The sequence below is a fragment of the Pongo pygmaeus genome, chromosome 10, assembly GCF_028885625.2.
Source record: "Pongo pygmaeus isolate AG05252 chromosome 10, NHGRI_mPonPyg2-v2.0_pri, whole genome shotgun sequence".
Classification (NCBI taxonomy): Eukaryota; Metazoa; Chordata; class Mammalia; order Primates; family Hominidae; genus Pongo; species Pongo pygmaeus.
In genome coordinates, this window is record NC_072383.2 from 73,290,336 (window position 1) to 73,304,164 (window position 13,829).

A 13,829-nucleotide genomic window follows, 5' to 3' on the forward strand; every position below is an offset into this window, starting at 1 on the left:
ACTGGGTATATACCCAAAGGACTATAAATCATGCTGCTATAAAGACACATGCACACGTATGTTTATTGCGGCATTATTCACAATAGCAAAGACTTGGAACCAACCCAAATGTCCAACAATGATAGACTGGATTAAGAAAATGTGGCACATATACACCATGGAATACTATGCAGCCATAAAAAATGATGAGTTCACGTCCTTTGTAGGGACATGGATGAAATTGGAAATCATCATTCTCAGTAAACTATCGCAAGAACAAAAAACCAAACACCGCATATTCTCACTCATAGGTGGGAATTGAACAATGAGAACACATGGACACAGGAAGGGGAACATCAGACTCTGGGGACTGTTGTGGGGTGGGGGGAGGGGGGAGGGATAGCACTGGGAGATATACCTAATGCTAGATGACGAGTTGGTGGGTGCAGCGCACCAGCATGGCACATGTATACATATGTAACTTACCTGCACATTGCGCACATGTACCATAAAACCTTAAGTTTAATAATAATAAATAATAATAAAAGAAGAAAAAAAAAAAAAAAAAAAAAAAAAAAAAACAAAAAACAAATAAAATCTTAGATTTTGTTGCGTAGATAACCTCTTTAACCACCTCGTATCTTTAATCTGTTTTCCTTCTCTTAATTTTTATCAACTGAATTACAAAATTGAGGACAGGCAAGTCACCCAAAAATTATCAGTTCAACATTTTAAAAATAGTTTGAAATCTTCAAATTGTAACTTGTATACAAAATAGCATCAAGGCTTTTGAATTCTATCCTATACTTATATATTTCATAAGAGGTTATTTGCTTAGATCCCTAGCATTCTCTTTGAAGCTGTTATTTCACTTAATCCACTTTGTACCATATTTACTTAAGAATAGATTGGTAACTTTACTAAAGCAGTTATTAGATATAATACATGAGAGAAACAAACAAATGTCACCAAGTTCAATTGTGACAAATACTGTATTGACAATGATATAATAGAGAAAACTGTTTACACACTTTGGCATCAAGAACATTTGAGAGTCCCAACAAAACTTTTCAAATCTGTTTCTTGCTTTCTTACTGTGAGCCCCTTATCTTTAAAAGATAAATCAGGATTCATGAAAATTCACAAATTAGGCCAAGTGTGATGGCTCATGACTATAATCCCAGCACTTTGTGAGGCTGAGGTGGGAGGATCACTTGAGCCCAGAAGTTCCAGACCAGCCTGGAGAACATAGCAAGACCCTGTCTCTACAAAAAGAGAAAAAAAAAAAAAATTTAGCTGGGTGTGGTGGCATGCACCTGTAGTCCTGGCTACTCAGGAGGCTGAGTCAAGGAGTCTCACTTCAAACCAGGAATCTGAGGCTGCAGTGAGCTGTGATTGTGCCATTGCACTCCAGCCCAGGCAACGGAGCAAGGCTCTCTCAAAAAAAAAAAAAAAAAACATAAATTACATGTTAATTTCTGTGATTGCTTTTTCAATATCTTTCTCCATTTTATACTATGAGATCCAACAGATTAAGTGTCTAATCGAGTCTACTATACTGCATTTTCCCAAATTTGGAAAATGTTTTAGTATCTAAAACTGACATACATCTAATTTATTACCCACAACAACCCTGGAAATTTAATATGAGGAGTATTATCATCCCTGTTTTAGAGATGAAGAAAGAGATGCAAGAGATTTCTCTAAAGTCATGTGTGTCTTGAACAACAGAGTCCAAACATGAATCTGGCTCCCAGTCTAGCATTTTTTTTCTTTTACACTAGGATACCACAAACCTCTTCAGGATATTATCTAGTACATAAAACAAGTATTATATTACAAAAATTACTTTTACATTTCATTCAGTTTATGAGTAAAACCCATATTATCTAGTAATTTCTAAAACACTTAATTTTATAATTCATATAATACTAGTTAGTTAGGACCATTAAAGCAAGGAAAATCTTAAAACGTTTAGAAATCCTAAACAATAAAAGTAAAATATATATATATATATACTTTTTTTATATATCTATAAAAGTATATATATATACATATATATATATATACTTTTTTAAATAAGCAAAGGGTAAATATAAATTAAGTGCCACTGAGAACTATCTGGGAAAATGCTGTTTTACTGATTATAAAAAAGGACTGAAAATTCAAAGTACTTGACAGTATAGTAATAACACATACCTTGGATTGCCTTGAAGACCAGCCTATCATTGGTTTCTTGAATGATTATATCATCCTCCTGTTCCATAGAAGCTGTTCTGCAATTGACATGTTCACAGGGATGAAATATATATATATTCTATTTTACAATCTTGAATATAAAAACTCTAAGCTTTTCCCTGCTCCAGACTCAAAGAAACTCTCAAACTTGGAAGAGTGCTTAGAATTTAATCAAGTCCCAACTCTGCCTGCTGCTTTGATGCCTAAGAAGATTAAATTGAGAGCTAAAATCCTTAAAATCTTACAAGGACTACTTATAAAACTACTTGTTTTTTAGTTTGTTTTTTGTTTGTTTGTTTGTTTTTGAGACGGGGTCTCGCTCTGTCACCCAGGCTGGAGTGCAGTGGCGCGATCTCGACTCACTGCAACCTCCACCTCCCAGGTTCAAGCTATTCTCCCACCTTAGCCTTGTGAGTAGCTGGGACTACAGGCACCTGCCACCACGCCCAGCTTATTTTTGTATTTTTTAGTAGAGACGGGGTTTCACCATGTTGACCAGGCTGGTCTCGAACTCTTGACCTTGTGATCCGCCCACCTCAACCTCCCAAAGTGCTGGGATTACAGGAGTGAGCCGCTGCGCCTGGCCAATATTCATTTTGTAACAATTTTAATGTTTTAAATATTTAATTAAAACTATTAAATTTAAAAGCAATTTTACCTTGCAAAGCATAAAATGAAAAACTATTATTTTTAAAAGCCCCTCAAATGCATTCATTTTTAGCAATACAGTAAATGATGAAGAAACACAGACTTCCTTACAGCCAGTTTGTAGGATATAGCCTCTAATGTGTATATATATAATATATATTATATATACATATTATATATGTATATATACATATTATGTATGTATAGATCTATACATAATAGATCTATATATAATGTAATATAATGTATAATAATATGTATATAATATGTATATATAATATATATTATATATAATATCACAGGAACATATATATTTTTTAAAATCAAAATATATATTCCTGTTATTTAAAAAATTCATTTTAAAAGCAATGTTTGATGTATAGAACTAATTTTTCACTATGCACTTCATCAATCAATGAATGTTATAAGCATATGGGACCCTAAGACTTTTTTAGATACTAAAAAAATCATAATAACAATGTGAAAAAATTGTTATACTATTGTATTGATTTTTTAAAATTTATTTCTTTTGGTAATACTTGGTAAAATAAAAGTGTTATAGCAAAGGCAAACTAATAAGGTATCTTTAACATAAAATTGAATATTTTAAAATATTTGATTGATTATAACTGTCCCCACACATGAAGTGTATTTGAGTACAAGATAGTACATGAAATAGACACACGTAGCTATGCTTGTTTATTCAAAATATAAACCTTAATGAAGTTATAAATACCTTGTAGTAGAATGTCATTTTAAGATAATTTAAAAGTAGTGTTTTCACCTACTTTCAAATTGCCAAATGCATATTTAACTTACTTGAGAGAATCCAAAGCTATTTGATCAATATTTGTGATTCGGAGTTTAAGCAATGTGTTTTCTTTGATGCTTTCTGGAAGGCTGAGATGATCAGAATTCAAAAATGTCAAGGTTGCACCCTAAACAAATGAACAGATGAACGAAGCTAGAAAGCATATAAGAAATAAAATATAACTAACATCAATTTTAAATAATGGATTTTGATTAATGTGACATGATATGCTTTAATAAGGGTAAGAAGTATATTTGGAGAATACTTATATGTATTTGGAGAAACTATAGAGATAAAGAAACTAATATCTCTGTCAATCTCAGAAGTCTTCTATTTAACAATCCATGTGAACAAAAAAGCCAGCAATATAATAAACTCAGTTTGTTTAATGAGAATGAGAGGAAAAAAGAACAAGTTAATTTAAATTATGACCTCCCTAAATAGAGCTATTGGCCCACAGAATGACACACCACAAATTGAAGAAATGTGAAGATTTCTCACACTCTTTCAGCTGGACTTTTGATGATAGATGTTGCCTAATTATAAAACCTAATTTCAACCTAATTAGAACATCAAAACTTCAGCCACAAAATTCCTATCAAAAAATCTTATTCTAAACTTATAAAATGATTATTTTAATTTCTGAGCTGCTCAAATAAACAAAGCCAGCGTAAGGACAAATACCAAATACAATTTTTTTTTTTTTTGAGATGGAGTCTCGCACTGTCGCCCAGGCTGCAGTGCAGTGGCACAATCTCTGCTCACTGCAGCCTCCGACTCAGGGGTTCAAGCAATTCCCCTGCCTCAGCCTCCCAAGTAGCTGAGATTACAGGTGCCCGCCACCACGCCCGGCTGGTTCTTATCTTTATTTTTTTGTGTTTTTAGTAGAGATGGGGTTTCACCATGTTGGTCAGGCTGGTTTCAAACTCCTGACCTCGTGATCCGCTCGCCTGAGCCTCCCAAAGCGCTGGGATTACAGGTGTGAGCCACCGCGCCTGGCCAACAAATACAAATTTTAAATAGGGGCTTAATTCTGCCTGTTGAATATAAAGGAAGGATGTCCCTCCCCTCCATTTTCTCAGCACATTTACTTTACAGAATTTGTAATTATAATGTAAGTACTTTCTCCTCTCTTTGAAATGTATACAAATACTTCTGAAAATTAGATAAGCCTGTTGTCAGCTTTATGACCTAGATAAGGCTTTCTCAAGGACCCAGGAGCCACTCTCTGAGTGTAAACATCAAGGGAGAGAGCACTGCTATCTCCCAGTTTCCATGAGAGGGTGGGAGCCTAACTTTCTTAGGCACCTTGCTCTAAGTGCAAAACCACCTCCTGTCAGAAAGATATGAAAAGTTTGTTTCCCCACCCCTCCCCCGGATAAAGCCAATTAGCTAATACAGATAGTCACTCTAATTACCAGGTCCATCTAGGATAAACTATGTGTGACAAACGGTACCGTGGAGTCTTCTTACTTGAGGACTAGTTATTGTTTACACCAAAAACATGTATGTGTAGGGGTAGGAAGGAGGTGATCCCTTTCCTCCCCATCATAATGCTCATTACCCACATCCCTGTAACAAAAGGCAAATTTACAAGAGAAAAGCATAACAAATTTACTAACGTGCGTAAGCATAGGAGTCATACCAAAAAAAGAAAAAAAAGAAAGAAAACTCAAAGAGCCAAATGGCTGATACTTAAATATCCTCCTCATTGGGGAGAGGGAAATGGGGGAGGTTGTAAATGAATGGGCCTGGAAGACCAGATAGTGTTTGGTAAATGATTCCCTTTGGTTGCTGAATGGGACCAAAGGACAAACAATAGCTTGTGGACAAGTTATGAGAGGTGAAGACCAGCCTGTGTAACATAGCGAGACCATGCCTCAATTTAAAAAGAAAAACAACAACAACAAACAAAGGTAGGATGAAAACTGAAAAAAGAATTCTCAATTTTTTTAAAGATTTAAACATATTTGACCAGAAAACTTGGCAAAATTGACCTATACTTCAAATTTAAAGCTTTGTGTTTTTTCCTGGTGGGCAAATATTTCACCTCCCCAGCATTTGGCAAATAAAGCCCTTTGAAAAACCAGCTAGCAAGATGCTGCACCACCATAACTGTCAGCATGATGGAAATTAGTGTATACCCAACATGGCCCTTTTGCACTTATTTAGTCTTTCATCCAGTCTTCACTGACTAAAAATCTGGACACATATGATGTTTGCTTTGTCTTCATGTTTTTAATACAAAAATAGAGATATTAAAAATATCGCTTCAGGAATAAGAGTGGTTTAGGCACTTGTACAAGTTGCAACTTAGCACATTTAAATCCATTCATTAAATACATATGTATTCAGTGTCTTCTAAGTACTTGTCACTCTTCAGGTTGCTAGGAACATGGTAGTGGTCATGATAGGTAAGTCCTTACCTTCAAGGGGTTATAGCGTCATGTCAGAGAAAATAATGAATAGATAAAAATATACATATATACTATAAGGTCAGGACTATGAAGAAAAACTAAGCCCACTAAAATAACAGAGAAGGTATGTTCAGATTTCGACTCTTTCAGTCTTTAATCTTTTAGATCTTCACAAGAGAATAACACCCAGAAATTAGGAAGGTTTTGGAGAAATTAGTGATCTTCTGATAGCGTGAAAAACAAAACAAAAACCTAAAAGAAATAAAGAAAAAACTACCAGAGATAGAAAAGAAGATATATAAAGGAAGAGCCAAAGAATCTGCAATTCAGATTGGAAGATGGAGAGCTATGAGTGATAAAGTGAAATATTATCCTGGATTTAGATTATAATAACCGGGGCAGAACACTTAGTAGAACATAACAGTTTAGATTGACTTTTTAGTTGAGGGAGGGTAAGATTGAGGATGACAAGATTCAGAGTCTCCTGTAAATAATTATTATGTTAAGCAATTACATAATATGTAATTAAGAATATGCAATTAAGAATTGTGATCTGTGTAACAGTGTTATGCATAGAAGCATATGTGTGTATACTTACACGTGTGCCTAAGGGTACAGTCTGTGTCAGTGCATATATGCGTGCATATGAGTGAATACATATGTGGGTACACTTTTTTTTTTTTTTTTTTTTTAGACAGAGTCTCACTGTGTCACCCAGGTTGGAGTGCAGTGGCGCAATCTCGGCTCACTGCAAGCTCCGCCTCCTGGGTTCACGCCATTCTCCTGCCTCAGTCTCCCAAGTAGCTAGGACTACAGGCGCCCGCCACCAGGCCCGGCTAATTTTTTTGTATTTTTAGTAGAGACGGGGTTTCACTGTGTTAGCCAGGATGGTCTCGATCTCCTGACCTCGTGGTCCACCCGCCTCGGCCTCCCAAAGTGCTGGGATTACAGGCGTGAGCCACTGCGCCCAGCGTGGTTTCACTTTTATGTAGGTGCATCTATGGGCACATGTGCACATTCATGTATTATCTTAAAAACTGGCACCAAAATTTCTTTTAAGGAGTGTTTAGAAAAAGACTTAATGGGACATATAGATATGAAAAGGCAAGTTCCACAGCCACATCTGGAAAACAAAACAGAACATCCCCACCAAAAAAAAAAAGAGGGATAGGGTTGAATATTTCTGCATAAAACAATAGAAGATTGGGGAGAGGAACAAGAGGTGGAAGAGTTAGAAAAATGGAGAAGAGTGCTTTTACCATGGGAAATATTCAAGGGATGTATTTTTAAGAGTAGGGATGTCTAATAAATTGTAAAATGCTTACAATGCTACAATGTGAACCTCTTTTGATATCCCCTTCAAAATGTCTGCTACACACACAAAGCATCACATATGTGGTTTATATGTAGCTGGCTGAATTCTCTCCTTTCTCTCTTTCTTTCTTTCTTTTTTCTTTCTTTCCTTCTTTTTTTTTGTTTCTTCTTTCCTTCTTTCTTTCTTTCCTTTCTTTCTTTCTTGGAAATCATAAAAAAGAACAGAGCTCCACATCTACTTCAAAGAAATATGGAATGAGGATAGTGAGAATAAATCATAAACTACACTAAATTTTTGGAGACATCAGCTCAAACTTTAAACTTGGAATGTGCATTAAACATTCTTCTGCAGGTTGTGAAATGGGAGTTGGGCTGACTTTCTCTAGATCTCAAGAGGCAGGCTTGAGTGCCATATGTATAGTGTATAGTGTATTTAAGTATAAGATGTAAAATTTTTCCTCAACCCATACTTCTCCCTTAACTGGCCACCAAATTGTACTGACTCTACCTATCAAAGAATTTTTATTTTTCTAATTAGCTTCATAGCCAGAGTCACTTGCTTATTCAGGTTGCCATAATCTCTCTCCTAGATTAATATAATTCAGTCCTATCCTGCCCTTGTGTATCTAGTCTTCAATTCCTTCCCCACATTGTAACCAGACAGATCTTTCAAAATCACAAATGTGATCATGCCACCATCCCCCATTCCATCCACATCTGCTCTTCCAGTGACTCCCCAATACATGTTAGATAACTCTAACATAGGCTGCTTTTAATAAGCTCTGATGCATCTCTTGCAAACCTCCACCTCGAACTCTCCTCCAACCAGACTGAACTACTTCCAGTTCTCCAAATAAGTCATGTGCTCTCTTCCTTTTTGTTCTTAGAACAAGCTCTCTTCTCCACCTGGAAGCTTTTCCCCACCCTAACCTATTCCCTTATCCCAGCCTTGCTAACTCCTAGTCAAGGGTAGATGGCATTTTCTCTAGGGAGCCTCTTTTGATTCCACAAAACTGGGCCATCACCCCTCCTATCTGGCCCACATTGCCCCTCCTATCTGGCCCTCCTATCTATCTGTGTCTCCTATTAGACTGTCAGCTCCACAAAAGCAGGGAATGAGTCTAACTTACTGTTCCATCTACAGATCTTAGGATAGAAACATATATTACCTGAATGATCACTGTGGATAGTGCTGTATTTTACTCACGATATAAAGCGTAAATATGATTTAAAATTTAAGAGCACTACACAAACTTTAACATTATCTATGCTCCACCCATTCTAGGGAATCCTTGTGACACACCATATGCCAGGAATTTCCCAAAGTGGGAAAATTACAAGGAAGATAGGCTATCCATCAGAAAAATGACAGCTCCAAAGGCCCATACCCCTTCACATGGAGGAAACTGTCCATCCTCAGAGGATAAACCTACTTTAGGTAATATTGAGATAGCCACTTACCCAATGACACAGCTTTGAAGAACCTTTCAAAGTACAAAGATACAAATTCATCTGGAGACAATCCACGTTGTGGAATGGGAAGGGGGTATTACAGAAAATAAATGCTATGCCTGGATTCAGACTTGAGATTTGGGGCTGGGAAGCAGAAGCTCCTGGGAAAACATCAATCATTAGCCCACACAAATGACTCCATTCAGGATGGAGGAGAGGAAATAAATTGAAGACTAGAAGCCTGCTCCTCCACCTCAATGGGACTCCACAAAATCCACCATCTGGTATTAAATGTGTGCACATACACACACAACTTACAACATAAAAATCACCAAGTCGGTATTGTTTTCCTTTTCTTCGTCCACACTGATGACTATAAATGCTTTTTTGAATAAAAGGAAGCACATTTGTTCTAGAAAGTAAATGAAAAAAATGGAAAGTTATTTGGCTTCTCTCAGAAGTGATCATCTCCAGAGTTCTAACAATGTTTTATGGCATACCTATTTTTCCCAAATTGTCGATATTCATAAATTGTAAGGGATTGGTCATGAGTGAAAAAGAACCCAATCAGCTCTCTGCAAGCATCATGTCCATTACTGGAAAAACAGAATGAAATCAAACATCTTCAAATAGAATAATTTTTAGATTAATTACCTAAAAAACGTGTGTCTCAAGAAGGATAGCTAACTCTCTTATGTATGTGGCAATGAGTGAAGGTTATGGGAAACTGTAGGGAAAACACAAAGACATACCTTGCTGAAATGTCCACTAAAAGTTAGATTTGAATGCAGAAAAAAATAATTTTACACTGACATGAAAAGTGGATATATTTACAATGTAAATTATTAATTCAACATAGACTTTTAAGACAAAGTGAATTATCTTTAAAAGTGTTGAAATTGCAAGAAGGCACCCATAGATACAAATTTATTATCTTTTATTATCATAGAAAGCTTTAAATTCACTAAACAAATAAGAGAATTTAAAATACACATTTTATCAGTAATATACAAAGAACATCAAGTAGAATTATTTATTACTGGAAGACTATAAGACTGAAATAATAGATGTAAGAATTATTTTCCTTGTCACTTACCGCACCTATCAATAATCTGTTAAATCATTAAGATAAAATTAAATAAAGCAGCTTACAAAACATTAGTTTTCAGTTTACAAAACTCTAGTAGTAATATAACACTTTTAAAAATTCACTGCTAAGTTACTTTTTAAAAAATATTTAAATTTGCTTTAAAGATAACTTTTAATTGGAATGTTTTTGCTACAGATTCATATTTCCTATATTTTATAACAGATTAATAGCTATTACATTAAAATGTTTGTTCTAAATTCACATATTTTTATTTAAATGATACAAACCTATCTAATCTCATTACTGTTACTTCTATTCAAAAAGAGAATACGTTCTTATAATCATAGGATTAAAAATTTTAATAAAATCACAATTACCGTGATATGATCCTACCATCAAATTGTAATTTATGAGAAAGCACATTTTCAGTTAATGTAGAATGAGTTCTTATCCTGTTAAGAAATACATCTTGTCAGTAATTTTTCAAGATACTTATAACTTGATGGAAATTATAAATGTACAAAAAAAGGTATGTTAATATTTTGAAACCACACAGATTGGATAAAGATAAAGGTAAAAAAACTTTTTCAGATTGCTAATTGTAGCAGGCACAAAAGAAATAACTCTGAGATACAGTATATAATACATGAATGACTTTTATATTAGAATCTATAGCATCAAAGTGCTATAAAAGTAAATATTGAACAGAGATACAACATTTGCGACTGGCATTGTTGCAGGGCTATCTGAATGCCATTTCTAACCCTCTTCTTCCCTCACACCACAGAATTTGCTCTTAGCGGCCGGGCGCGGTGGCTCACGCCTGTAATCCCAGCACTTTGGGACGCTGAGGCGGGTGGATCACGAGGTCAGGAGATCGAGACCATCCTGGCTAACACAGTGAAACCCCGTCTCTACTAAAAATTACAAAAAAATTAGCCGGGCATGGTGGTAGGCGCCCGTAGTCCCAGCTACTCAGGAGGCTGAGGCGGGAGAATGGCGTGAATCTGGGAGGCGGAGCTTGCAGTGAGCCAAGATGGCACCACTGCATTCCAGCCTGGGCGACAAAGCGAGACTCCATCTCCAAAAAAAAAAAAAAGAAAAAAAAAAAGAATTTGCTCTTAGCATCTTGCAATTAAGGATGGGTAAGGGACCTAGTTCTGCCAATAAGCTTCCAGGAAAGACTTTCTTTTGTCCTGGTAAGAGAGTGGCATGAGAAGAGTCCCTGCCTGTGAACGTGGCAGGGATATGATGCTAGGAGCCACTATAGCCACCATGAGATCAAGCCACCACATCGGAACAACCAAAAAGAGATAGGAAAGCCAGCCTAGAGCCATAACATCGCTAAGCTACTGAACCAAAACCAATAAGTGCCTACCTCCAAGCAGCTAACTATATAAGAAAAATAAATCCTGACTTGTTTAAGCCACTATCAATCGGTTTTCAGTGATGTGTAGCTGAAAACATTCCTTAACAGAATAACTAAAGAGTGAGGAAGAGTGCTGAATGAAGTTCAAACTTCGTCATAGATCAATAGGTTATTTAATCATTATGGCCTTCAGACAGTACTGAATGATCTCATAAAGGCTGCCAGCCCTAAAATTCTATTTAACAATATAAAGCAAAACCAAAGCACCCTACTGCCAATAATCTCCTTTATATTAAGAGATCTGAAGACTAAATGATATATTTCTTCTTTGCTTCACAAATAATTTAATAATATTCCTCCCATAAAACTGCAGGTATAATGAAATGGCAGTAATGTAATTAGTAAGTGTGTGGGTCACTGGGATCTTGAAAGCTACACCTCTATAAAATCTAGATATCTACAAAAAGGAAGCAGCGGACAGGAAACATGAGCCTGCAAACCAAATGAGAGTTTGTAAGCACAGAGTAGAGCCATGGGAGCTTAACCACCTCAATTCGATTTAATCTGCTGGGATTAATGTGTTTATTGAATGCCCACTATGTGCCTGAAACAATTCTAAATGCTGAGACAATAACAGCAACAGTACAGCTACCATTTATTGAGAATTTCTCAGACACTAGTCATTGTTAAAATCACTTTAATGTGTATTGGTTTATTTAATACTTATAACTCTGAGGTAAGTGTTATTATTCCCATTTTTCAAATAAATTTTACAGAAACAGAGACAGATGAGTAAATTGTCCAGGGCCATATGATTAGTAAATGGCAGAGCTAGAAAAAACTTTGCTCTTAACCATTACATTATATTGCTTTTCAACAGTAAACAGAACTCACTTTAACAGTGACAAATGGAAGTAATAGCTTCAAGGGCCCTATAGTCTTCTTGAAAAGCGAAAAGTAAATATGTATTTACATTATAAAATGCAAAGTGCCATGTTGGGTTTTAGATGCCCAATTCCTTTTAGGAACCCAAGTTCTTTACCAATACATAAAGAAGAATCAGAAAGATTGAAGATTAAAGTATGAATTTTAGTATTGATAAAGCTACTAGAAACTATGGCTTAGGTATGCAGCAACCACAAGCTAGTCCTTACCACTATAATTAAATAGACTAACCCACTCATTTCCACTGGGGAGGAACCCTCTAAAACAATGCACAGGGCAGAATGTGCTGCTGCCTCCCAAACAAAGGGGAGAGGAAGGGCTGTACTACTCACGCCAATTCCTGCTTCTAAATTTATGAAGCAGAACTCTCTCCTCCTCTGGGAAGAATAAATGGGGGATAAGAGGAGTGAAAGCTAAAAATTCAATAATTCTAATCGATACCCCCACAGGATTTTTCATGGACCTAGATTAGCTTTAAACAAGCTGCAGGTATTTACTCTAATACAACACAATACTAATTAAGATAGGACAATATTGACGCAGAGAACAGATAATACCAAAGAAAAAGCCTAGAAACCAACCATGCACTTGACATGCATATAACATGTCATGTCATAACCATGCATATAACAACTTGACATATGACATATGTGGCATTACAAGTCAGAGCGAAAATGATTTAGTGGTAGGCAGAGATTATTTTTAAGGCATATACAAAGGACATTAACAATATAGGGAAAGAGGAAAACTGGCCTATGTTAAAACTCCTACTTCGAATTTTAGTTTTTGAGACAGATATAATCAAGAGAATGAAAAGGTAACTACAGAGTAGGAAAAGATATGTGTGACAAATATAGTTGAAAAAGGATTCATTTCTAAAATATATAAATAAGATCCACAAATAAATATTAAGAAGACAGACAACTCAACAGGCATGAATGGAAATTTTCTATGAAGATATCAAGATGGCCTATATACATATGGAAAAGTACTCAACTACATTAGTCTCCAGTGAAATGCAAATTAAAATCACTAATACACATCCATAAGAAGAACTCAAATAAAAAAAGGCAGACAATACCAAGCTCTGGCAAAGATATGGTGCAACAAGAACACTCATACTGCTACTGGTGGGAGTGTAAATTTCAGCAACCAGTTGGGAAAGCTATTTGGCTGCATCTTTCAAAGCTGAACATATGGATACTAAGTGGTCCAACAATTCTACTTCTAAGTATATACTCAGCAGAAATGAGTACATATGTTTACCAAAAGGCATGAACAAAGAAGTTCATAGCAGCACTATTCACAAACAGCCAAATATCTATCAACCTCTGAATAGATAGGTTGTGGCATGTGGTATAATGAAATACTATACAACAATGAGATTAAAAAAAGACAACTACAAATAACACCATGGATAAAACTCACAAACCTAATGTTGGGTAAAAGAAGACAAACACATTTCACTATGTATATCAAAATATCATGTTGTACATCTTGTATACAACTAAATTAACAAATAAGTGCCATTAGAGAGAAAAAAACAAGCTGGACACAGAGTCTAGA

At 35.6% G+C, this 13,829-nt stretch overlaps 1 protein-coding gene across 6 annotated transcripts in view; it reads right to left on the reverse strand.

Annotated features, from left to right (window-relative positions):
* The window catches only part of CAPS2 (calcyphosine 2), a 128,839-nt gene that overhangs the window by 19,604 nt on the left and 95,406 nt on the right, over positions 1-13,829 (reverse strand). For all 6 annotated transcript variants that reach the window (XM_063646509.1, XM_054443018.2, XM_063646508.1 and 3 more), the window contains 5 exons: positions 10,327-10,401; positions 9,360-9,455; positions 9,178-9,271; positions 3,685-3,803; positions 2,179-2,255 (listed from right to left, as the gene is read on the reverse strand). In XM_063646509.1, the coding sequence (XP_063502579.1) occupies positions 2,179-2,255; positions 3,685-3,803; positions 9,178-9,271; positions 9,360-9,455; positions 10,327-10,401 (461 nt within the window). The remainder of the gene's footprint in view (positions 1-2,178; positions 2,256-3,684; positions 3,804-9,177; positions 9,272-9,359; positions 9,456-10,326; positions 10,402-13,829) is intronic.